This window comes from Barbatula barbatula (assembly GCF_947034865.1).
Source record: "Barbatula barbatula genome assembly, chromosome: 1".
NCBI classification, from domain to species: Eukaryota; Metazoa; Chordata; class Actinopteri; order Cypriniformes; family Nemacheilidae; genus Barbatula; species Barbatula barbatula.
The window spans coordinates 27,174,365-27,198,229 of record NC_136766.1 but is presented as its reverse complement, the minus strand read 5'-3'; the positions used below and the strand labels follow the sequence as shown (position 1 = coordinate 27,198,229).

Here is a 23,865-nt window from a genome sequence, read left to right as displayed (position 1 = left end):
TATAGTAACAGTCTGCGATGCTGTGAAAATGTACAGCAACTTTTTTTTAGTCGAGGATGGTCTCCAGTAATATGGAATGATTCGAGTAGCCTAGCACTCCCGAGACCCTCCAGATGTGTAGAAGGGGGCGGGAACTGAACATTCCACAGCAAACTCTTCAGCCGAAGCCAGCACAGGGATTTGTTTCTGCGCAGACTTCTGGTCAACTTCTAATCGAGTTTTGCTTTAAACTGTTATAAGACCATATCAAAGAGAATGATAAGTAAGTAGTACATTTACTCATTTTACTTCTTCACCTAATTTTTATATGCAGTCCATTATCGCGTGTTCGTTTGTTCTTCTTATCCAACATTTTCATGTAGTTTTACAGTTTTATCCGAAACAAGCATGTATTATCTTGTCTATACACGCTGGATTGATCCGAATCTCGTTTTCATAAACAGGCGAACTCGAAGAGGGGGTTTCGGATGCTGCTACTGATGGGCCAGGGGACCCACGCCCAAGTCCGAGCGATTTGCTGGAAGTGACTTTCCAAAAGAACCCCAATCAAAAATATAAATACCTAGAAGCAGAACCCAAGGTTTTAGGGGTAGGCTACATATGAAATTCACGTCGAATAAGAATATTTTCAAACACTTCCTAACCGACCGAGATGTCATTAGTTCGTCGTGTTCTTTTTTAGGTTACAGAGATAGCACTGACTGTATTCTTCATTAGTTCCATGTTAACAGAGGGGAATGCTGTCTTCAGTCTTGTATTTATACTCTTTTCTTCGCTTGTAAGTGTCCGTTTTGATTGATTGTACAAAAATGAACTTGGCCTGTACATTATCTAAAAGGCGTGCTGGTATTATTATGGTTTCATGTCGTGTTTAAAAAGTAATAATTATTGAACACAATGTTCTCCTTGAATAGGGCATAATAGCTGGTGGTCTGGCAATAGCTGCAGAGAAACTCCACCTACCAACTGTAAGTTTTGAAGAGCCCCCGCTATATGGACTGAAGCAAAAACTACTTTCGTTGTATCATGTTACTTTCAGATGCTGTTTATACTACATATATTGTATAGCTGTTTCAACCTTTTGTCTGGAACGATCATCAATACGATCATAAGGAGAATGTTCATGCGTGTCTCATCTGTTAACAGCTTAAGGCTTGTTTGGGAATGCAGGTAGTCGTGTGTGTGATCTATGGGATTATTTTGGCCCTTTTGAGCATGAAGGCTGAACATTTGCCAGATATGCCAATAAATTCTTCCTGCTGGCATTACGTCCGGAACCTAGAAGAACCACATGTAGAGGCTTCTGAAGTTACCAAATGTGTGGGTTTTGTGGTAAGTTATCTTAAAACTTTTAAGAAATTATCTGCAGACTAATTTCATTTGCGACTCAATCGAATACTGCAACCATCACATCACGGTATCATACACAAATATAAGCCTTCTCATTTTATTCTTTTTATCCATAGGAAGGATACATTCATCTAAACTTAATAAATCAACTACTAGTAGCGGTTCAGTTTGCTCTTTCGGCCACTGTAGCTGCCTATTGCTGCAAAGTTATTCAGTGCTGTTCTCCCAGTTATTATATGGTATGTACTGCAGAAATGCAGCAACACAGTTCAAATGACACAATGCTGAGCTTTTGAAGGTAAACCTTTTCTGTCTTTTTCAGCCTGTCATTGCTGTGAAGTCACCCGCAGCTCCAGAGTGAAAGAGATCTATTAAGTCTATTAAGCTTTGTATAAAAGCGTCTGCTAAATGACTAAATGTAAATGTAAGTCATGTGTTTATCACATTAGGATTGTATTTACCTAACAACAGGAACCGATCATATTGTTATTACGTGAATACAGCTGGTCAAACATATGGTTTACTGAACTAACACGGTAAGCTCATATCACATTTAAACGTGTTTAAAATATGTATTAAATGTTGTCAGAGCTTGTACTGAAATTTTAAGTAGGTATGATAATAATAATAATAATAAACACTTATTTAAATAGCACTTTTCACACATAAAATGTAACTCAAAGTGCTTCACAGCAAAGAAAAATATTGCAAATTACATAATATAATAATACAATTAAACACCACTATCATAGGGAATTTTAAAGAGATATGTCTCGAGCCGCTTTTAAAAAATATATAAATACTTCATTTGGCAGCAATTCCAAATTTCTGGAGCATAATAACTAAATGAGGTACCACCAGATTGCATATAAATTGGATCTTAGAGTATGATTTGGAATATATTTTGATAGACATATAACATCATGCATATAATCTGACATATAATCAGCTATATTAACCGGGTAAAAAATCCTATATGTAATATATGCTTTGAACCAATTTAAAACCTTAACACTGACACACACTTTTCCAATCTATTAAACAGAATACAATGATCAGCCGTTATGAAAACGCTGCACTTCAATCTAAAAGGATTAAGACGGATGCATTGCCGTCAAATGTATGTATTATTGGAAATTGTCATATTAATCTGTAAAAATAATTTTATACAGATCATGTAATAAACATTTACTACCTTAGTGTGAACACCATAATAAAAAGGTACTGAACAAATGCAAATAGCCGTTTAATGTTTTATGTACTTATTGCACTTAATACTGATGTGTACAATGTAAAAAGATATATTTTTGAACTTCAATTTTAATGTACCTTAACAATAAAAATGCATTACCTTTGGAACTATAAAAATGTTGTATTGCCCTGCTGCCCATTCGATGTCAAGATTATATTTGTTACTCCCTAGAAAGTAAAAGTCTCAAAAATGACTGGAGTCTACGGCCCGGTTTCACAGACAAGGCTTAAGGCTAGTCCCAGACTAAAATGAAAGTGTGACCTGTCTTAACTGAATAGAACCTGCCCCGAAATAGCCATTGTTTTGTCTCAAGATGCACACCAGTAATGTATTCTTTTAAGGCATTTTTATAAAAGGGACATAAATATCTTAATTCAACTAAAGCCTAGTCCTAGTTTAAGTTTAGCCGTGTGTGTGAAACCTGGCCTACATGTGTTTAACATTAACCCCAATAATTTAATGAGAAGAAAATCTGCATGTTTAAAATGAAAGATTTCCCATATAGCATAAACCAGAAACCTTTTAAATGAAGCAATTCTTAGAAAGTTTTTTATTGACAAAGCATATTAGTTAGTAATCTTCACAGAAGATAACAAGAGGTGGAAAAACTGTCTATTTAAAATAAATGAAAAAGGTTCTGATCTCTTTTGGAAAAATAGTTACATTGAAGTCCTTTGGCATGCCACTGACATATTCCCTTTCTGTAAAACATAAATATAGAGACAAAAAAACAAAGATATTATTGAATTGCTACAGTCTATTGAATCTTAATTTGTCTAATATTGATTTGCATATACTGTATGACAAAGTTTTAAGACCGACAATTTTAATAAAGATCAAAAACTGCCATTGAAAGAGAAATTAATGAAATATCACCTGTTTTCCCTACACCTGTATTGGTTCTCCAGCTCCACCTCTGAAGGTCTGATATTTCCCAGGTTCCCGTAAGAGAACGTTCCAGAACTTTAGTCACCTCTCCAACGCCCAGCATAACTTCCTGTTGAAAAGCAATGAATGTGCTCACGGTTTACAGAAATGTTTATGAAATAAATATGCAAATTTGACAGTATGTTTCTGACGATTTTATAAGCACCTTCAGGTTAATAGTGGTAGGCTTTGATAAGACTGGGTCCTCTCCTTCTTCATACAGATGTGTTATCCTCAACAGAATACGGTCAAAGTCGATCTTTGAACCTCTGTCTCCGCCTTAAAATATAATAATTACATAATATATCTTTTGGTTTAAGCAGATTTTATATTGTACATTGAAAGATTCTATTTTCCACTCAATCAAATATTGATCGAAGCATAAAGTTACTGTAAAAAGGTTCAATAAAAGGAAGGAAGGAGGCGGGAACCGGCGAACATAAAAATGATTTTACATGAACAAACACTAAACCACAACATAAAGTCCACGCCTGGTCCTCTCTCGTCAATAGTCCTGCCGCTCGTCCTCTTAAGCTCCCGATCTTCCCTGTGAGATATGTGGGACTGGTCTTCCTCACCACGGTTACAGTTCTACATGCAAGTGTTAGCTCACTGGATGCTGTCAGGTATATCAGTCTACCTGAGCCAAGATTTTGGAGCTGCTGGGTGTGATTGGGACTGTAGTTCCAGCCAGGTATGCTGAGGGACTGCATGTGGAGGTTTTGCGGCAACACGACAGGCTGAACAAAGGGCCGAACAGATTTCTCCTTCTGAATCCAGAGCTTTCCTGCGTAAGAGGGAAAACCAGATTTTGGGTTTACTACATATTTGACATAATATGGTTATGCAGGGCACATCTTCAGGATTACTTGAAAATGTTCAGGTAGTTCGTTGTGTTTCACATCCTTAAGTAATATAAGCATCTGCATACTCACCAGGTTTGTCAATAGGCATAACGACTGGTCTATGCTGTAGTTCTTGTGCCTCCTGCTGGTAAATGGATGATACTGCAGCAGGGGAGCCCAGTATCATCCAGAGGACTGGCCGTACCACAGATGAGTCATTAAGGGTCAAATTATAACCCAGATTCCACTGCTGATTATTCCAAAGGCGCCTATGAAGCATCACCTGACACACACACACAACATGTTTGGCAAGTTATAACATTGTTCTAGTCATTTTCTAGGTAAGTTCTCCTACAGACTGAAAAAATAACAGCAAGTCTGTGTGTTTTGACGTGTGAAGAAAAAGTTGAACTCACCTCGAGCTGACCCTGGCTCAGACTGGCCACTCCATGAGCTCTTTCGGTGAGGAATGCAACTCTGCTGGAAACATCTTCTATATAGGCTGCTCGTACCATTGGGTAATAATTCTGTGCACGTACATGATGCAAAAGATTAAAGTTAAAGTAGATGTGTACCTTCTCATATTAGATAAATTGGAAATAAATTTGTATAAAACATACACGAGCAACCGTGTTGTTGACAAAGTTCTTGTATGCCCTTCTCATCATCTGGTAGCCATTGTTGTCAGTAAAAAGTGTTCTGTTATTTTGAAGGCTTGTGCTGGTTCTGAACACGGTTTCTCTGTTCACCTCTAGGGGGCCTACTTTGTAGCTCTGCTCCAGTCGGTGGCAGGCTAGCTTACCGTGAAATCCTACTGGAACTCTGGTGACCACAGAGTACGTATGGTTCTTATCGTCCTCGTTTCTGCAGAGACAAAACACAGATTCTCAGTTTAGAGAACTACTACAAAATACACTAGCATTTTAATGTTTTCATAAGAAAACGTGATGGCTGGTAGCAAGTGCTTTGCTATGGTTGTTAGGAAATATACTATGCAGCTGCCATTTCTATTTAGCAAACAGACAAAGAGACAATCTCTAGAATCATGTCCATTAGAACAGCTCGAAAAAAATCAAGGAAGAGGCATTTTCGTATAGAGTGACCATTCAAGGTCTCAAAAAAGCAGTTTTTTAATATTGTGAGGGATGTGTCTGACATGGTGGGGTTATTTCATAGAGAGTTATTTCATATTTTCATAGTCATTCATAAAGAATTCATTCTTTATGTTTATTTTGCCTGCTGTACAATCATAAAGATCCGGTAACGCACGCGGTTTCTGCCAATCTCATATTAATCTTTAGTACCTATACAAGAAGTTTATATAACATCAATCACTGAAATGTCGTGAACAAACAAACAAACCTCAAACTTCTCTCCCTATCGCAAGAGTAACAAGCTGCAGCTGCAGGCTCACAGCGCGGTAAAAAATGAGGCAGCGCAGCCAATCTTGATAAGCGGGTCTTCCTATCCTCGTCGGTTGGGGCGTGGGCGGGCTATTAACTTCGCTTTCCAATAAAAGGAATAGAATCCCTGTTACGAAACCGGGATCCAGACTCATGAATAACTTTCCGAAACAAGTTGGAGTGCTGGGGGAGTTTATCAAGCACAGAAACACTACGTCAACAGTGTAAATAAGTCAGAATGCATGACATGGCATGTTACCTTCGCTTCAGAGAATCTCAGTAACCAAACATTTAAGACACCCATAGTATTTATTTTCCCTACAATGGCAGTAAATGTTTGGTTTATGACATTCTTCCAAATATCTTCCTTTGGGTTCAGCAGATCAAAGAAATGTATACAGTTTTGGAACAACCTAAATGATGACAGTATTTTCATTTTTGGGTGAACTATCCCTTTAAAAATGTTAAGCCAGGCTTGGAACAGTGACCTGTACCTGTAGAAATACTGTCGGATCTCGGAGACCACTTTCCCTGGCACGATCTCCATAGCTACAGATTTGTAGGCAAGAACAGCCGAACTGTTGGCTGTAAAGATGTAGTTGTCAGAGATTGGCCCAGCGTTAACATCCCCATTGGCCTCATATTCCCAGAAGTCCTGTTGCACTTGAATACTCCTCTTTTCTAGCCTGTAACAGAAAATTTAAGGTAAAAGACCTATAAAACAAACCTTAAATGCTTGTTTGGTCACAAGCTCATACAAACAGAAGAAGAGCATACCGATCTGTGATGCTGTGCAGAAGGTTTGTCTCTTGATCAAACATTAGTTTGTAGCACTCATTCAGCACTGGCAACAACTTTCTCCCTCTGCTCTTCCATTGGCTCACGTTCTTTCTTTTAAATTTCACTATCCTGGCAGCATGGGTTATCCTGCAGGCAGAGCCACAGTGGGATTGTGGGAACTGTACAAGGTATTTCCTGTACTGAAGTCCACCCAGCTCAACAACAAAGAACAGATCATAGCCAGAAGAATTTGTTGCAGATTGTTGAATCTGTGGAGTTTTTTATCAGTTTTTTATAACAAATCAAACGAGAACATGTGAAGCAATAAATGCAGCACACAGCAGGCATATACAAATTATAAACATGTGTGCATATATATCTGAAAGCATAATTGTGTGTTACCTGAGCAGGTACTTGTTTTCCATCATCATCAAGCACAACTGCCATCGTATATGATACAGAAACATTAATAAATGTAGAAATGTTCCAGGCAAGAGGATTGTACACAATGACATGCTGCTCGATAACATCTTAAACAACAACAACAAAACATATCATCACAAAACCTTTTTATATTACGTTCCAGGTATAACTTCTCAATTAAAAGCAAAAGATATGCATTTATTGATAAGTTTACCCTTCTTCTCTACAGTGGGTCTGGTTTGGGGTGAGTGGATGTTATCAGAAAGTTCTAGGGAGTGTGGAAGTAAGAAAACGGCTGCCAAAAGTTCCTCAGCTCCCATCATGCCTTGCATGAGATGTTGCGTGTACATGTCAGCCACTTTGGGGGATTCTGTACCAGTAATGCCATCATGATGCTGAACCTGTCAAATCAGATCGACCATTATGAGTTTCTTTAAAAAGCCTTGAAAATGGTTGCGGCACAAACAGATAAAATGTACCTCTGAGACAGCCCAACGCAGGGCTTTGAGTTTTTCTAGAGCCCACTCTCTCTGAACTGGCCCGTCCGGGTAGCTGATGCTGTATCGTGTGAAGAGAGACTCTGCTGCATGCAGCAGAGAGCTCGCTCGTCTTGCTATTCCTTTAAGAACATTCCTGGAGCCATAAAACCCTGTCCACGCCTGAAATGGTTCTGGAATAAGGGTAAGAGATCGTTTAGGTCCATGTGTAGACATGATGACACATAGAGGCTTTATTACATAAAAACAATTCACAATGTTTTTGCTTACCTGTTGAATAAGGGAGGAAGTCTTTGCTTCCTCTAACATCCCAGGACAGGTTAGTCTGGTGGACAGCCTGGAAATAATCCCCCAGTGTGGCATATTGAACTGCAACTCCATATTTGTCACTGTGTGTGTTAATATAGTTAACTAACACATCCATGTTCATGAATTGCACTGAAGCATTGTAGAACTGCTTGTCACAACCCTGTCATAAAACAAAAACTCCAACGAGTCTGAGTAAGTCAGCGAAATTTAAAACAAGTTATTTATTGTGAATCTGAAGTTACCCAAGGCCACAGAACATGACTGGTTTTGAACCACTGGGCTCTTTGTTTAATGTTGTCCACCATGGTCTGCGCATAAAGCTCCACCGTTTCCTTTGTCACAGGCAGACTCATGTTGGGGTAGATGCCATCTTTAGGTGGGTCTGGAAACAAGGCCACACCATTCCAGTAAAAGCCAGACCTGAACACAGAATCATTCTATGCTATCGTAAAGCTTAAGAATGCAACGGAGGAATGTAAACAAATTCATTACAACATTTTGTTATACAGTCATGTATAGCCAAAATCTGGAATTTACCTGTTAGAGAAGGGAAGGGAAGATGGCGTGCAGTAGCTGAACTGGTCCATGGTGTGCGTGAATATCTCTTGTTTTTCTGATAAAGAAGCAGAACCTCTCCATACAAACTGCAACTTCTATAAATACAGTTGGAATTAATAGAAATGTATCAATACAGCATAGCCCAATAAACATATCTATAAGAACAACCTTGTTTTTCTGCATAACATCTTTCAGGTCATAATCGATACGGGAGATGAGGTGAGCGTTAAACCCCGCCAGTGCAAAGAGGACAGGGGTGGTGGCTGAAGCACCAAACGGGTCAACATGCCATGAGAACCGTGGCCGAACACCGAAGGTCTCATACAAGAAGCCATGACCCTCTACAAGCCGACAGAGAAAGGGCAAATAAAAACCCAGAAACAGGATAATACAAAGTTCTTATTATAATACCAAGAATATAAGGCACAAACACCTGTGAGTTGAAGGATGGCGTCATCTACATCCGTCACTGCCTCATCATGCATCACCTGACCCCCAATTATAAACTCCAGACGACCCTCCTGCAGCAGCTGTTTCACCTGACATATGAAAACAAATGCAATTCAATTGTTTTTTCAATTAAATTTTATTTACATAGCGCTGTTCACAATGTGCATTGTTCCAAAGCAGCTTTAAAGGGGAAAATAGAAACCAAAAAACACAACAAAAGGAAAAAAAACTACATGGCGTTTTATATAACAAGTTAAATTATTCTAGTTAATAATATCTAACGTCAGCAGTCTTCCGGTGGTTTATTTTGCATATTTGCATTAAGTGAATGCTTGGCTGAAAAGATGTGTCTTTAATCTAGATTTAAATTGGGCGAGCGTGTCTGATCCTCGAATAATATATGGAAGGCTGTTTCAGAGTTAAGGTGCTACCTATGAGAAAGCTCGACCCCCTTTGGTGGATTTAGTTATTCTAGGTGTTATCAAAAGTTCTGAGTTTTGAGATCTTAGAGAGCGTGATGGGTTGTAGTGTGATAGAAGCTCTATTAGTTAGGTAGGGGCTAAACCCCTATTAAAAATAAGTCAATCATTTAGCACAATATAACACATTCAACAGCATCATGTATAGAAGAACAATGAATAAAGCTGTCTGTGTCAGTCCTTACCTGTTTCTTGTGCCAATCGGATGCCACATTAACCCACCAGAGTCGAAAAAACTCCTGCTCAACTGCAATGAATTTGCGGCTTTTGACTCTCGAGAGCTCCTCTACTACGCTGCTGTACACATTACTGGCGTACGCATGCATACTTTCCTACAAAACAAGTTCAACACAACTTTGACAGGTCCAATAACATCATGCATCAACACGGAGTCTAAACGGGCATCATCCCTTAAAAACCTGAGTTTACCTGCACCGTATACACCCAACCAACATCCATATGACTGTGAGGAATAACGAAAGCTTGAATCGTTTCAGCGGCATCGTTTTCAGAGGCTGTCATAAACAGTAAAGCGAAAAAGGAGAATAAAAACATGTTCACCAGGACAGGACCACTAGAGTATATAACCAATGTTTCACTGGCGGTCTCATGACCGCGGGGGCGTGAGATCATCTGCGCACGCGCATTTGTACTTCCCTGTTCGACGTGCTGGTTTTATCTATAGACGGATTTCAGCGACAACTTTTTGAACACCCATCTTCTTAAAAACGGCTATTCGTTTAATCGTAATGTGTATACACAATTGTTTTACAATCAAATAAAACAGAATATAAACAATTCATTCCAATTTCATTCCAATGCAATATAACAACCCAAACATGAAGTGCACACAGAATGATATGGACAACGATGTTTGTTTTTCCTTGTCTCCTATTATGAAATCATTTTTTGGGGTCAAGCCCATAAAATATTTGGTCTCCCGGCCGATAGGTGGCAACAAACTCGGGTTTGTGTGTAGCAGGGCGCGCTAATGAGCAGAGATGCAAAAGATGGCCGAGGGTGGCAATGATGGGGACCAAACAAAAGCAGACAAAGATGATTTACGAGCGTTAAAGGTTTGAATCGCTCGTCTGCATTCATCTCGTGTAATCCCTGATCATAGATGTTGTTCGTGGTTATTGATGATGTATATAGTTCATGTGCATTGCTGCAGTTTCGCCTGTCACTATAACAACACGATACACTGCAGCTTCACAACAGATAATGTCGAAGTGGTTTATTAAGCTGCATTTCACTCTGTGATCAAACTACTGCTTTGCGTGTTGTGCTATGTTGTCTAGTTATTATACTATATTGTCTAGTTATTATACTGTATTGTCAAGTGTTTAGTTTCGATTCTATTGTTGTTAAGTATGTCATATAACGAGTCATTAGTTACAGCAGATGTATTATTTTAACTCCAGTAGTCAGGCCACCACAAGGGACCGTTTTACACTATTACTAATGTTGCAAAAGAACGTTGTGGTGTGGTTTGGTGTAATGCAGTTTCACCTATGAGGGATACCCAACCCTTATTATGCACCATAGATGTTTAGGTGGAATCTGTGATCAGCTCTCAATTTTGGGTTTGTGGTCCTTTCAAGAGGAATCATATTGCCTAGAATATAAGCTAATTTTCTTCTCACTGGCTCTTAAAAATGTCCAAGCATGCTTTTGTTCATTAATCGCACATTTATCTCACAGGAGCTGGTAGATGAACTTTACTTCTTTAGAGATCATTACTTTGAGACGCACAGTGTTGAAAATGCTGGTAGGAAACCGAATGATGTCGCTCAAGAAATGGCGAAAACACTTCAGAAGTTGGAGGAAAAGGAGGGTGAGTACCACTTCTTCATTTTCTACGCCCATGATGCCACTGTAGGTGTAACAATGCCAGCAAAATTTCTGTTTGTGTCTTCTTTCATAACAGACCAATATAAGCACAATGCACAGTTCCTGCTGCTGCGGGGTCGTTGTCTGAATGTTGCCCCGGAGTTCAATCAGGCCGCAGAAGAGTATCTGTCGCGTGCTGTGAAACTGGAACCAGGTTTGGTGGAGGGTTGGAACACATTAGGAGAGCAGTACTGGAAAAAGGGAGATTTGACAGCAGCCAAGACCTGCTTTACAGGTTCACTGCAGCAGGTGAGAAACAGCGGGAATACGTTTTTTTTGTGCATGAAACTGGCATCAACCCTTTATTTCGTCTTCCTCCAGAGTAAGAATAAAGTGTCTCTGAGAAGCCTCTCTATGGTGCTGAGACAGTTGCCACCAGAAGATGGCGCACAGGAGCAGAGCAAACGCATTTTAGAAAGCGTGGAGCTGGCCAGACAAGCTGTGCAACTTGACGTCACTGATGGGACATCTTGGTGTAAGTAAATTACTTTATTGCATTGACATTTAACTGATGTAAAGAAAGCTTGTAATTCATGTTATAAGGTCGATGTATCATATTTTTTGTGATAAAACGTTATGCATTCTGTTCTTCTTTAACAATAAATGCACATATAAATACTAAAACATAAAAGATTTCCTGTCGATGTGTAATATAATAACTTCTGCTGTCCTCAAATCTTCTTATTAATTTTTGTGAAGTGTTTTCCCCATCAGGTGATATTGTAGAGTTGCTTCGCACTAGCCTATACGGCCCTGATTTTTATACATTTTGTTTTGACCTAATAGATATTTTGGGGAATGCATATATTTCCATGTTCTTCACCAGTGGACAGAACCCACAGCTCTCTCAACAGGCCCTCAGTGCGTATGCACAAGCAGTGAGTATTTCCACCCCTTTCATCACCTTATACTTTCAGTATAAAAAATAGACTTACTGCTGGCTTTAAATTGGTAAATGCAGTGTCGCAAACATGTCGCATTTTATTTTATTGTAGTTGTCTGTGTGTTCAATTCCAGGAAAAAGTTGACAAAGCATCCGCACTGAATCCTGACCTCCACTTCAACAGGGCTACGGTAACAGCTCTTCCTTCATCTCGGTTTCCTGTGTAGTTTGAATATCATCATCATAATGTAACACATCTGTGGTATAACCTTTCGTTTGACAAGTTGTTTCAGTATGAGGAGATGTTCAGTTCAGCTTTGGATGGATATAGTCGGGCTGCAGCCCTTGATCCTGGCTGGGAGGAACCTCTGGAGAGAGAAAAACTGCTTTTGAATTACCTAGACCAGATTACAACATTACAAGAAAACAAGGTAATAGAGGTTACAGCTGTTGCAGATGTTTAGTAATTCACTTGATGTAGGGAATGTGTGCATTTGGTTGATTCTTTGGTTGTAAATTTTCTACCCACATTACCTTGTTTACAGGGAAAAGTAAAAGCACGGCGTCTACGTAACATGCTCGCTTCTCTCAGTAGCTCCCCCCTGGGCCCATGCTCTTCCCCTCAGTTCCGTTCTCCTTCAGGCCATGTGGGAAGTCTTGAAGCCCGCAGCCTCTCTGCTCTCACCCACGGCCACAACGCTGGTGTAGCTGCCTTAGGAAAAGTGGTCTTCAGCTTTGCCTCTGAGGGCCGTATGGCGTTGTAAGTTCTGTAACTGAAACTTGTATTATTGTGTGAAAAATGTCTATGCTAATACGTACCCATTGTGGATAATTAGTACATAAATGTCTGCCCTGTGAGCAATGTGGGATTTGTGATGTTTGTTTTGTTTCTGTCTTTTAGTACATTTGGCATAGTGGACAGTAAAGAGACCTGTTGTGTGGTCATGGTGTACAACACAGCAGACAGCTGGGGTGTTTTAATAGGAGATACTGTCGTCATTCCTGAACCACAGGTCAAACGGCACAGCGTAACACATAAAGTTAAGGTTTGTGTACAAAACTTTTCTTCATTCTTTAATATGCATGTATTGCCACCAATTTGACATTATCAGTGGTCGATGTAGAAACTAAATTTTGATTGAAAAGTGCTTCGTTTTTGCAACTTCTTAATTTTGTTCTTCTTTCTAAACAGAAAGTTTATGACTTCCGAAGTATACGCGTGGACACTCCCTTGCTCCTCATTGTTAATGGGAAAAGACAAGTTTTGAAGAGTCAAAGTGCAGCCTTTGTTACTTACAAACCACAGAGCGAATGATTACTTGTTGAGAGTAATGAGGGTGGTGTTTTCTTCCGTTTGTATATATTTTGTAATGTTTCATTTAGATTCTGTTTGTGATACATTTTGTACATATTTTCAAATTACCTTTTTAATTTACCTTTGTGTTGAACTTTATTTGTAAGGATGTGCTGCTGTTTATTTCATTTTGTGTCGTATGTGGGTTGTGAAAATAAAACACTCCCAAGGTGCTCAATTAGTCTCGGTTATTGTTTATACTGAACTGGAACTGTGTGGAAATACCTGTAGAAAATAATAAGCCTAGGTTATGTACAGGTTTGATCATATATTTTATTTAATTAGTTTCCACAGCAAGGCAACATCAAACTTTATTAATGATACACTTTTCACAAAGAGCTCCCCAGAAACAACCTGACTGTAAATTCAGAACTGATCAGAATTAACTAATACGAATACATTCAAACATCCCGGTTAAACAGTCAGCATTAAAGTTAAAGACAAGCAAACAAGTCAGTTTTTCTTAATGAAAGGGTGGGTTCTGTCTCGGGCCGGTGAGTTGAACTGGAAGAATGTTTTTGAGTTTTCTGGCCCCAGTGAGAAAAACCTGCTACCTTCTTGTCCCAGGAAAGTGGGGCTGTTATGGAGAGAGCGCTGTTTCACCAACCCTGTTCATAATTGCAAAAACACATTCAAGTATGCCTTTAAACAGTTCATCATGTATAGTAGTGGCCAAAGGGATGTCCGATGTTGGATAATTAACATTTTCACTCTTTAGACATATATTTTGATCAAAGATGTATATAAAAGATTTGCATGTTGCATTGGAGCTTTGGAATAAGAATTTAAGGAGTCATGACAAACAAATGCTCACAACGTGTGAAAAGGTTGTAAAAGGTAGCCCATCGGAATGACTACATCACTTTTGACCACTACTGTATATATGACTATAGAACTCTTTACATGAAAAATGTAGTTACTGGGCTCATAAGCATAAAGTTATTTCTGGTCACCCCTTAAAGTCCATCCTTATTTCCTGACCTGTGGTAAAAGGGTGGGACATGGTGTCTTTCTCACTCGTCCCCAGAGTGTGCATCTGCATTGACTCGAAAAGTCCCTGTAATTTCTGGTATTGTTTGTTTCGTTCATTCAGACGGTCCAAAACCTCTCTGTACTTCTGCTTATTTTCCTCCAGCATCTAAAGAAATGTAAAAAATAAAATTGTGGATTAACCGATATCAAAGGATAGAAAAGTATAACTTTAGATTAGATTAGATTCAACTTTATTGTCATTACACATATACAAGTACAGTGTAACAAAACTTTATGTAAATCTTTAGATGCTTGTATACACAGTTGAAAGTTTGGAAAATCTTGAGTGCAAACTCAAATGCTTATAGGTAGATGCTTCACGTAAATAGTTTTGTAGACGTTTATTTAATATTACTATTAATTTGGCTCAGTACTGTATAGTTCTTAAAAAATGCAGGGTGAGTTTTAATACATTCAAATTGTAATTGGTTTTAGATAAAGAGGGGATTAGTTGAATCAAATGTACTGAGGCAAAGGAAAAATGCTGTAAATGTATTGCAAGAGAAAAGGTATGGATTGATGTCATAGATTTAAGACCTTCTTTAGTGATGCTATCTCCCCTTTTGATGCATTTAACTCAAGTTCTCTACTTTGGTTCTGCTGGGTCAAAAACTTCTCCATCTGAACCACTTGTCCCCCAACTCTGGACAATTTGAACTCCATAAGCAACCTCTCTTGGTTGACCTGGAATGAAAAAGGACCACAACAGAACAGTGATGAAAAGTCCCGCAACAACCAACGCGTTTGTTGTAAATGAGACATTGCAACCAAGTAACCCAACCTGGTAGGTCCAGAACGTCAGAGCTTTATGACTGATATCTTGAATGGTTTCAGGCGGCAGTCCGACCAAAACCATGGACTTGTACTGCTCTGATGGGACCAGGTCGGTTCGCAGCACGTCAAGTTTACCCGAGAGCACTGATGAGCATGCAGGGCAGATGGCAGGTGGGCGGCTGAACTCTTCCGAACCGTGTTGATCACAGAATATATGAGAGCAGGCAGTGACCCACGCAAATCCACTCAGTTTCACCCGGCACTTGTGGAAATTACACATCAAGGTGTATTCGGACGCGGACATGACTGCTCTTATAGAAGTAAACACAGAATAACACGTTTTTTCGTTTTGAAGTCAAAACTTTTGTAGCACTTTATGTAACTGTTATGCTAATAACAAAAAGGGGAAACGTGTTTGAATCCCTATTTACATTCCTCTTAATACTCCAAAATTAAACTTATATCGAAACTCTCTTATAACATGTTATCAATAATAGCTTATAAACACAATATCGACAAATATTTTGCTCTAAAACTCACGACCATTTACAGAGTTTCTCATCGAGGTCCTTACAGTCAGTCAAGTTTCGCGCTAGCGCGTAGTAGCATGCGTCAGTTAAATGGCTTCATCTGATTGGCTGCTGGTTGAGCGTAAAACGCTTTGGCCTTTCGAACGGTATGGTCTTGGCCAATTTGTTTAAACTTAAGATCACACAAAATAAAGGAATGCTTAAATAATGGTTCTCAAATAAATGTATTCTGTTCTTTGTTTATCCCTTCTCTCTCTTTGGGTAACTGAGAGCTAATGTTTGGCTCTCCAATGTTGACTCTCCAATGTATTTTGTGGTAATTGACTCATTTATTTACATACATCTCAAATGCTATATATTGTAAATTTTAGGAAGACGAAATCAAGTGTTTTGCTTATATCTGAAAACCCTGCTTTACCAGGAAACGGCCTGACAAGAAATACTGTGCAGGTCGGCTGCTTGTTTTTGATACAACTAATTAAAAATGGCTTTTCACTTCATCCCTCCTCCACGTGGTGTATGGGAACATAAGCGGGGGTGAAAGGGGGGCATTGTGTGGAGCGGCAACGGATCCTGGGGGCGAAGAGAGAGAAAGAGATGCCCACTCAACTGTGTCCAGGTCGCCATTGTTGGAAATTCCCTTCCCATTCAATGCATTTTAAATAGAGCTCCGAATATGCGGACGCACCGACAAAGTGAGTGAGCCACATGGGGTCTTTACTCCAGTAGCCCATGCAGATGTAGTCTATAAGCTGCTTGACGTATTATCCGAAATCATCACCTTCCTCGAATTTCATTTGTGCTTACACCATCCTTTAATGTTGTATTGACTGCCACATGTATCATACTTTACGTAGGCCTAATATTTACTTTAAATAATAAGTGAAAAAAACTTTTTATCTAATTTTGTCTTAACCAATCCAAGGAACCGTGATTTGGAGGATTTGTGATCTTTATGCATTGAAACAGATTTAGTAGACAAAAAAGACAAAGGTGTTTTCAATGGTATATGCGCATTTAATTCATAACTGCGCGATTTTGATTGACGCATATTGAACTCTATGGTCCGAATTATGTAGAGAGCTGCAATATAGGCCTCAGCATTAAGAGAAACGCCACGGAGGAGGAGAAATAAAGAAAGAAAAAGAGACGGTGTTCCGAGCCATTGAAATGCAAATGTCAGAACAAGGAGAGATTGTATTTGTGTGCGAGTGTGTGTGTGTGTGTGTGTCTTTGGCGAAGGGGGGTCCGCAGAGTGGACAACTTTGAGAAAGAGGAGACTTGTTGAGGAAAAACAGCCACACACGCACTCGCCAGTTTGCACAGCAACAGCGGACGACGTCACGGTCCGCTTTAGTAGTTGATTCAAATATTGAGTTTATTTTACCAACTCTACTAACATATTCTGTACGAACGTACCCTGCAAATTGGATTATTGACGAAGACTTGATTTTAAAATTCAACACTGCCGTCTTAACCTGCGTTGCAAACTTGTTGATGCCTGTAACTCTCACCGGCTGCTCGTGAATCATGTCACGCCGGAAACAGAAACGGCCTCAGCAGCTCGTTAATGCGGACCCCGGGGGCACGCGCTTGATGCCACAAGGTGAGGAAATCATTGCTTTGCTAATGAGTTGTGATATTTGGTACTAAATTACTAAATGATGATTGTGTGACTGTGTAAAAAACCTGTATTAACCTGTTTCAAACTGATTCGTGCTTTTTATAGCTTACACACACACACACACACACACACACACACACATATATAGACACACACGTGTGTCTTTGTGCGCGTATAGCTCCTTTTTACATGGGTTGTCTAACCTAAAAAGTTAATACATTAGGCTGCAAAACTCACTTGTGAGTGAGCCATTGTTTAAAGCTCAGCAGTTCTGCTTCAGCATACATTTCTTTTCCATAAAGGTAATACTTTAATTACCACATTTACCCCCACGCAAATATGTCCGCGAGAGGGCTGGTGTCAAGGTGTTCAGCTCAGCCATATGGTCATTGTGTTTACATGAATTTTTCAGGGGTCATAACTGTGTTAGCTTTTCACCAACGTCAATCACACATAGAGACTTGCAGCATAGTCGGTTTGACTGCTGGGGGTCTGCTGCATTTAGAAGAGTCTCCTATTCAGCATGAATAAGGTGCAGGCAAGGGGAGGGGGTCGAGGGGGTGTTTGGGTAAAGATTAATCTCTTCTCACTCTATTATTCTCTCTTCTCCCTTTTTCTCTTTCTCGTGTTTCCATGTGCTACTCTTTTCTGCTCCCACCATGGTCCCCCCTTCCCACTCTCTTGCCTCTATTCACTTTGTACTTCTCAGTTGGGGGTTCCACTGTTAGAATACAGAGCGGTAAAAGAATGCACGGTTGCATGCATGCATGCATACATGCATGGATAAAAAGCTAGCATAGGAACTTAAAGATACAACACCTTTAAGTGGTTTGAAGATTTGTGTATTTGTTGACAAGCTAAGAGATAGCCAATAGTGCATTTGTCATGGTGGAAGGTCTCATCCCAAGATCTGATTGGGCATTGGTGGATGTACAGTTATTTCATATGTCAGTATGCCATATAGAGTGGGAATAGTTTGTCTGTCAGTCAGTCCACTATATTGCCAACCCCCTTCTTCTCTTTCTGCGCTCAAGATTCTTAAAGAATTTGACCTTAAAGCTCTAGAGGTCAGGTCATGTAGCCAATCAGAGTGCATTGACAGTGGCCAAAACCTTTTCTATGCTCTGACCTCTGACCCTGTGTGGGTTCAGGGGGAAGGGTGAATAGAGAGATGAAAGATGTTGTTGATGGACAGAGGATTGGGTTAAGAGGGGTTATGGGTTGTTGTGGTGATATCCATTGTCCTTTAAATGCGTTGCAATAGCTGCAAGGTGGTCATTGAGTTTGAAGCAAGAGCAAGGACAGAAGATGTGAGTGTTTTTTTCTATGAAGGTTGTGACGTAAGCGTTTCTTTTCAGCTGATTGAACAGTGTCAGGTTAAAATGTAATGGATAGTTATTTAGCGAAATAGAACCAAGCATAAATCACGACAGTATAAAAATACAATATAAACTAGGGCTGTCACGATTGTGAAATTTGTAATTGACGATTAATAATTAAGTCTATTCAATAATTGCGATTATGGTGATTCATTGTCTCTTTAAAGGCTTTGACAATTATAATGATTAATTACAATTAATTTTTCAGTGAATGAAATAAAGAGACATTAATAAATGTGAAAATTCTGTAAATAAATAGTAACATTCCCTATAGAGTGACCTTATCAGAGTCTTAAAAGAAAAAACTGAGATATGAGGATAATGTCGTCTTGCTGTCACATCTGGAATCACTTAAATAAAACTCATAAATACATAAAAATATAAATCTGATACAACTCAAATGATGAAGAAATGTAATTTGAATGTAACAGGGACTGCAGATTCACGGTGGATGTAATATGCTGCAGATCACCCTTGTTTTATAAGGATTTACAATAATTGCGGTTATCCGAAATAATTGCGATTATGTTAAGAAATTGTGATGTGACTATTATTTTATAATTGTGACAGCCCTAATATGAACAATGATTTCAATCAGTTTCAATATTGGATTACTAAAATAATTGTAGACCATTTTCATCTTCTCAGAAATGATAGTTTTTGTTTTCCTTGTTTTGCAGATGAGCAGTTTCCAGTGAAATCTCCATCCTCTCTTGTCTCAGAAGCTACCTCATCATCTTCCTCTTCATCTCCCACATCCCTTCAGGACTGTCATCCTCCTTTAGCCCCAAGGCCATCCCCTGGTGGACTTCATGCTCCCTCACTCCCCAATGAGAGCTCATCTCCTCCCCATTGGCCTAATCACATTGCCTCATACACTACATCCCTGCCTAATGCACACTCATCTCTTTCTCCAGACTTTCCACACCCTTCTCTGTCCTCCCAGACCCACTCCCCTCCTCCTGTGCAGCAGAAACCCATTCATATGCAACATCACCAGCCCCACTCCACTGTGACTTCACCACCAATGGGTATTTCAGCAACAACCACTACCTCCTCTTCGTCGTCTTTATCCTCCTCATCATCATTGGGTGCTCCACCACATCAAGCAAGCCCAATTCACCAAATTCCTTCATCGCCCCCAGAACAGCTTCAGGTGCCTCCTACCTTGGCTGTACTATTAGAGGAACTTCGAGTTCTGCAGCAAAGACAGATTCACCAAATGCAGATTACAGAAGAGATTTGCAGGCAGGTGCTGCAACTCGGTGGTATTGTCAGCGACCAAGATGGACCTCAAGGACATGTGGAAAGTCAACAGAGAGGTGGTGACCTCTCCCCACCAAACGCTGCCTCCGGTGGTGCTTTGATTTCCCACACTCCTGTGTCCAAACCCAACCTGCACTACACAAATGGAATTAAAGCCTATTCCTCCTCTTCACCCTCTACAACCCACTCATCCTCTTCATCCTTAGTCACCTCTTCAGCCCCTGTTCACCCCCTTTCTCTAACATTGGGACTTCCACCTCGTTACCTCAATGAAAAGTCTCCCAGCAACTCCATTAATCACATCAATGGTGTAAATTTCTCGACAACTCCCTTGTCCACACCCAGTCTTTCCCAGGACCACCTATCACTTAGTTCTACTGTTAGTACCTCCAATGGCTCTTCAACTTCCTCTTCAGGCCGCCAGCAGCACGTTTGTCGGTTCTGTGGAAAAGTTCTAAGCAGTGACTCCTCATTACAGATTCACCTCAGATCCCACACTGGAGAGCGTCCCTATCAATGTCCAGTCTGTTTAAGCCGCTTCACCACCCGTGGCAACCTCAAGGCCCACTTTCTTCGCCACCGTGAACAAAATCCTGAGCTGTCACTCTCCCTTTTGCCACCTGCTCTTTCTGACCAGAGCCAATCGGGATCTGGCTCAGGACAGTCACAGAGGCGAAGAAAACGTCGGGCAGAGGATGAGGAGCCTTTTGGGGTTAAAGGTAGTATAGGTGTGCCAGACAGTTTAGCTCTGGGTTTTCTGTCTGGGTCATCTCATTCATCTCCCTCATCCCTTCCACTTCCCCCCAGTGTTGATCTAGCTCTGCTTTCCACCGCCCACTCTTTGCTACAACTTAACCGTGCCTCAGCCGCTGCTGCGGCATCTGTTTCCACTAGTGCACTGCCCTCATCCACATCCATTTCCTCCTCTACCTCTTCTGTCATGACCAGTCAGTTTAAAAGTTCAAAGCAGCAGAGATTTGATGAGAATACACCACCACACTCAACCCTACTCCCTGGTTCCCCGTATTCTCAGCTTGCACACCTTCCTAAGATTTTATTCTCCTCAGGTCCCTCCGCCCATCATCCCAGCCTTGCTCTTCTCCGCCCTCCACATCTTTCCTCCTCTCACCTCCCACTTACTTTCCCCTTTTCCTCTTATGCCAAACCTCAAAATGCCTCTCCTCCATCCTCCTCTCAGTCGGCCACTTATGCCACTTCAGACACCTCCAAGCTGCAAAGACTGGCACAAAAGTTAGAGAAGCAGCCCCTTCCTAAAAGCAGCAATGAAGGTCAAACAAATTACAATGACATATCAACAACCTCAAATGGTAATACTATCTCAGCTTACAGAAGAGAGATGATGGCAGCCTTAGGACTAAACCCCAGCCCAAACAATGACCCGACTAGCCAAGGGTTCTCAGGATCAGCTGCCCCTTCATTGGCCCCTAATCAGTGTGGGGTGTGTTTGCGTGTCCTCAGCTGCCCAAGAGCCTTACGTCTTCACCAGGCCACCCACTTAGGTGAACGTCCATTCCCGTGCAAACTCTGTGGGCGCTCCTTCTCCACAAAGGGAAGCCTAAGAGCTCATTTAGCCACTCACAGAGCACGTCCGGCCAATGCACGCGGACAGAACTCCTGCCCACTCTGTCAGCGCAAGTTCACTAATGCTGTTGTTCTACAGCATCACATTCGTATGCATCTGGGGGGTCAGTTGCCTCCGGAAGGGAATGGGGACATGCATTCAGAGGAAGACCCTGGTCAAATTGATGGGGTCTCTCTGCCGAAAAACGTTCAGTCTCTTCCTCTCAATATGAGCACGTCTTCCTCTGCCAGCATGCTAGAGACTGGTGTTAGCCTCAAAGATGCCAGATCAATTGATGGAGACCAGCTCAATGAGTCAGATCAAGACCCATACGACAACACACCTGAGACCAGTCCACCTCTGACGTTGGCAAAGCAGGAACATGGTACACCCTCCACAGAAAATAGCCCAACTGACAATGCCATTGTCTCAGAAGAAAGCCATTATGGCACCGCCAATCACAGCAAGTTTGAAGTTGTAAATGGTTCTGCAGAAGATGATGATGACGCACCTCTTTCCCTCTGCACCAGAACCAACTCCCAAGATACCTTGTTAGGAAAAAAATTGCTCAATGGGACTTCACAGCACACAGTGATCACTGTGCCAAAACCTAGTTTAAGCACTGAAGCTCTGGATCTGTCCCCTGCCCTTTCACCACCCTCCAGCCCAAAAGTGTCCACCGAGACAAAATCAGATCAAAGCGATCAGACAGCCTCTCATGTGAATGGAACAGACAGTGGTCTTGAGCCCAATGACAGTGACTCTCAGCCAGCCATAGGAAATGCATCTAAAATATCCCACAGAGCCCAAAAGGAGAATGTGAAAGTTGCGAATGGACACACCTCTGATATGGAGGTATCAGCTGAAGAGAATCAAGGGAAAGTACCACATGAAAAAGAGAAAACAGAAGTGACATCATCAGAATCTCCCGTGGCCCCTCTACAACCCCAGCGCTCTGAGAAACCTTACTGCTGCACAGAGTGTGGAAAAGAGTATGCTAGCCGCAGTGGATTAAAGGTACGCATAGATTTATATTTGTTATTTGTTATGAGAGTATGATTTTGTTGAATTACTTTTTTACTTGAAGAATATTGTTTGTGTTTCAACAGGGGCACATGAAACTCCACAGTGGAAGTATGAATCAATTGGGCAGCACCGTTTCTGCACAGTCCTCTGAGGGAAAAGTTGTGGAGGAGCCAGTCACATTTCCATCTAATGGAAAACTTCAAGAGGAGGTTAAAAACGCATCAGAGGAAAATCCAGACAAACTTTTCTTTAATGAGAATCCAGCATCTACAACAGACAGCGATGACAAACCTTAATGCAGTGCTTAAAAGATTAGGATTAGTAAATGGTTTATGTTTCCACTTTTTTGATTTTGTTCTTAGAAGTAGTTTGTAATTGTTTTATATTTTAGGTTTGTAGTGAATCAGTCGAAATAAAATTGTAGTGCCTTTTCATGAAGGCCATAAATCATATCGGTAAAGAGTTAGTAAGTCTTTTGACTTCAAGAATCTGAATGCACAGAAATTGGATCTTGCAAACTAGTATTTGTGTATAACAAATGACATGCAAAGAAATGAACAAACCTTTTTTTGAGCATTCTCAAGTGCATCTAAGTGCAATTTTGAAACTCGATTTGGAACTCTACAAATCTTTTGAAACCTTAAAAATGAATAAGTTTTCTTCGTAAGCAAAAGGGATCGATCTAATGTGGGATGAGAAATGACGGTGGATTGTACCAAAACTGATCAGCTGATGTGCAGTTGAATATAAATATCCATTTTGTTTTATGTTCCCTGTCTTTATCTTTGTTCATGCTGCTGTATTTTGTAGTTGTTTATAGCTGCTCTTTATCTGTGACTTTAAAAACTCTGTTTGACAAGGGAGCCTTTCAGTATTTCATCTGTTGGCTCTGTTGAATTATATTTAGCTTTCATATATAATTTTCTTGGATGTAGCATGTTCCTAACTTGTCAAAGAGAGGAATAAAGTCAAATGAATGTGACAAGAGTTTTCTGTTATTTCATATACATTACATATTATTTTATTATCTATATTTATTTTATTATTTAACACAGAAGCACACAACCACACTTTTTCATGTCCTACGAGAGTCATTTTGGCTCAGTGTTCTGTCTGTCTGCATCAGTAATTGTCTTCTTTGTACCCCGATCCCCCTTCTTTTTTGAAGTCTCCTTTTTAATGTTTTAGTTCCCAGATTGGTGGTGTGCATGTAGATGGCTGTATGTGTTTGTTCACACACACACACACA

The 23,865-nt window shown here is 40.4% G+C and overlaps 5 protein-coding genes across 9 annotated transcripts; 3 read left to right on the top strand and 2 right to left on the bottom strand.

The window, feature by feature from the left end:
* The first annotated feature begins 117 nt into the window (after nt 1-117).
* On the top strand, nt 118-3,133 carry LOC306893216 (uncharacterized protein). Of its 2 annotated transcripts, none has more exons than XM_079454932.1 (7): nt 118-262; nt 444-589; nt 683-778; nt 915-968; nt 1,147-1,332; nt 1,467-1,589; nt 1,673-3,133. In XM_079454932.1, exons 1-7 carry the CDS (start codon nt 256-258, stop codon nt 1,709-1,711), a joined length of 651 nt encoding a protein of 216 aa, XP_079311058.1. In that variant the 5' UTR covers nt 118-255; the 3' UTR covers nt 1,712-3,133. The 2 variants fall into 2 exon arrangements, with proteins under 2 accessions (XP_079311058.1, XP_079311059.1); XM_079454933.1 differs by having other exon boundaries at nt 141-262; nt 1,171-1,332.
* Nucleotides 3,127-9,882, bottom strand: man2b2 (mannosidase, alpha, class 2B, member 2). Of its 2 annotated transcripts, XM_079454909.1 has the most exons (19): nt 9,703-9,882; nt 9,459-9,605; nt 8,778-8,883; nt 8,513-8,685; nt 8,324-8,439; nt 8,029-8,206; nt 7,748-7,946; nt 7,460-7,650; nt 7,195-7,381; nt 6,960-7,087; nt 6,555-6,826; nt 6,272-6,463; nt 4,995-5,238; nt 4,791-4,901; nt 4,465-4,657; nt 4,170-4,316; nt 3,696-3,808; nt 3,479-3,599; nt 3,127-3,303 (listed from the first exon to the last, which is right to left on the bottom strand). In XM_079454909.1, exons 1-19 carry the CDS (start codon nt 9,826-9,828, stop codon nt 3,215-3,217), a joined length of 3,033 nt encoding a protein of 1,010 aa, XP_079311035.1. In that variant the 5' UTR covers nt 9,829-9,882; the 3' UTR covers nt 3,127-3,214. The 2 variants fall into 2 exon arrangements, with proteins under 2 accessions (XP_079311035.1, XP_079311036.1); XM_079454910.1 differs by lacking the exons at nt 8,778-8,883; nt 9,459-9,605; nt 9,703-9,882 and having other exon boundaries at nt 8,029-8,168; nt 8,513-8,668.
* A 325-nt stretch (nt 9,883-10,207) lies between these two features.
* ttc5 (tetratricopeptide repeat domain 5) lies at nt 10,208-13,677 on the top strand. 2 transcript variants are annotated; one of them, XM_079456319.1, is made up of 10 exons: nt 10,208-10,349; nt 10,978-11,110; nt 11,204-11,415; nt 11,488-11,641; nt 11,953-12,044; nt 12,184-12,240; nt 12,334-12,480; nt 12,595-12,809; nt 12,951-13,095; nt 13,242-13,677. In XM_079456319.1, the coding sequence occupies exons 1-10, from the start codon at nt 10,275-10,277 to the stop codon at nt 13,362-13,364; spliced, it is 1,353 nt and encodes a 450-aa protein (XP_079312445.1). In that variant the 5' UTR covers nt 10,208-10,274; the 3' UTR covers nt 13,365-13,677. The 2 variants fall into 2 exon arrangements, with proteins under 2 accessions (XP_079312445.1, XP_079312444.1); XM_079456318.1 differs by having other exon boundaries at nt 10,249-10,349; nt 11,204-11,641; nt 13,242-13,580.
* Nucleotides 13,656-15,860, bottom strand: ccnb1ip1 (cyclin B1 interacting protein 1). 2 transcript variants are annotated; one of them, XM_079456336.1, is made up of 5 exons: nt 15,784-15,860; nt 15,217-15,520; nt 14,973-15,119; nt 14,385-14,541; nt 13,656-14,011 (listed from the first exon to the last, which is right to left on the bottom strand). In XM_079456336.1, the coding sequence occupies exons 2-5, from the start codon at nt 15,511-15,513 to the stop codon at nt 13,857-13,859; spliced, it is 756 nt and encodes a 251-aa protein (XP_079312462.1). In that variant the 5' UTR covers nt 15,514-15,520; nt 15,784-15,860; the 3' UTR covers nt 13,656-13,856. The 2 variants fall into 2 exon arrangements, with proteins under 2 accessions (XP_079312462.1, XP_079312463.1); XM_079456337.1 differs by having other exon boundaries at nt 15,750-15,797.
* A 996-nt stretch (nt 15,861-16,856) lies between these two features.
* On the top strand, nt 16,857-23,597 carry LOC306900655 (uncharacterized protein). Its single transcript, XM_079467824.1, has 3 exons — nt 16,857-17,345; nt 19,423-22,607; nt 22,700-23,597. The coding sequence occupies exons 1-3, from the start codon at nt 17,270-17,272 to the stop codon at nt 22,910-22,912; spliced, it is 3,474 nt and encodes a 1,157-aa protein (XP_079323950.1). The 5' UTR covers nt 16,857-17,269; the 3' UTR covers nt 22,913-23,597.
* The last annotated feature ends 268 nt before the right edge of the window (nt 23,598-23,865 follow it).

Bases quoted from the DNA above. Each gene is read 5' to 3' on its own strand.
- LOC306893216 (XM_079454932.1), top strand. The intron at 779-914 runs GTAAGTGTCCGT...CTCCTTGAATAG, and splicing joins TTATACTCTTTTCTTCGCTT to GGCATAATAGCTGGTGGTCT. The intron at 1,590-1,672 runs GTATGTACTGCA...TGTCTTTTTCAG, and splicing joins GTTCTCCCAGTTATTATATG to CCTGTCATTGCTGTGAAGTC.
- man2b2 (XM_079454909.1), bottom strand. From the start codon at position 9,828: ATGTTTTTATTCTCCTTTTTCGCTTTACTGTTTATGACAGCCTCTGAA. The intron at 8,686-8,777 runs GTGTTTGTGCCT...GTCGGCTTGTAG, and splicing joins CGCCATCCTTCAACTCACAG to AGGGTCATGGCTTCTTGTAT. The intron at 4,902-4,994 runs GTATGTTTTATA...GTACGTGCACAG, and splicing joins TCAACAACACGGTTGCTCGT to AATTATTACCCAATGGTACG.
- ttc5 (XM_079456318.1), top strand. From the start codon at position 10,275: ATGCAAAAGATGGCCGAGGGTGGCAATGATGGGGACCAAACAAAAGCA. The intron at 10,350-10,977 runs GTTTGAATCGCT...TTTATCTCACAG, and splicing joins ATGATTTACGAGCGTTAAAG to GAGCTGGTAGATGAACTTTA. The intron at 12,481-12,594 runs GTAATAGAGGTT...CCTTGTTTACAG, and splicing joins CAACATTACAAGAAAACAAG to GGAAAAGTAAAAGCACGGCG.
- ccnb1ip1 (XM_079456336.1), bottom strand. From the start codon at position 15,513: ATGTCCGCGTCCGAATACACCTTGATGTGTAATTTCCACAAGTGCCGG. The intron at 15,120-15,216 runs GTTGGGTTACTT...TTTTCATTCCAG, and splicing joins TGACGTTCTGGACCTACCAG to GTCAACCAAGAGAGGTTGCT. The intron at 14,542-14,972 runs GTCTTAAATCTA...ACATTTCTTTAG, and splicing joins AGATAGCATCACTAAAGAAG to ATGCTGGAGGAAAATAAGCA.
- LOC306900655 (XM_079467824.1), top strand. From the start codon at position 17,270: ATGTCACGCCGGAAACAGAAACGGCCTCAGCAGCTCGTTAATGCGGAC. The intron at 17,346-19,422 runs GTGAGGAAATCA...CTTGTTTTGCAG, and splicing joins CACGCGCTTGATGCCACAAG to ATGAGCAGTTTCCAGTGAAA. The intron at 22,608-22,699 runs GTACGCATAGAT...GTGTTTCAACAG, and splicing joins CTAGCCGCAGTGGATTAAAG to GGGCACATGAAACTCCACAG.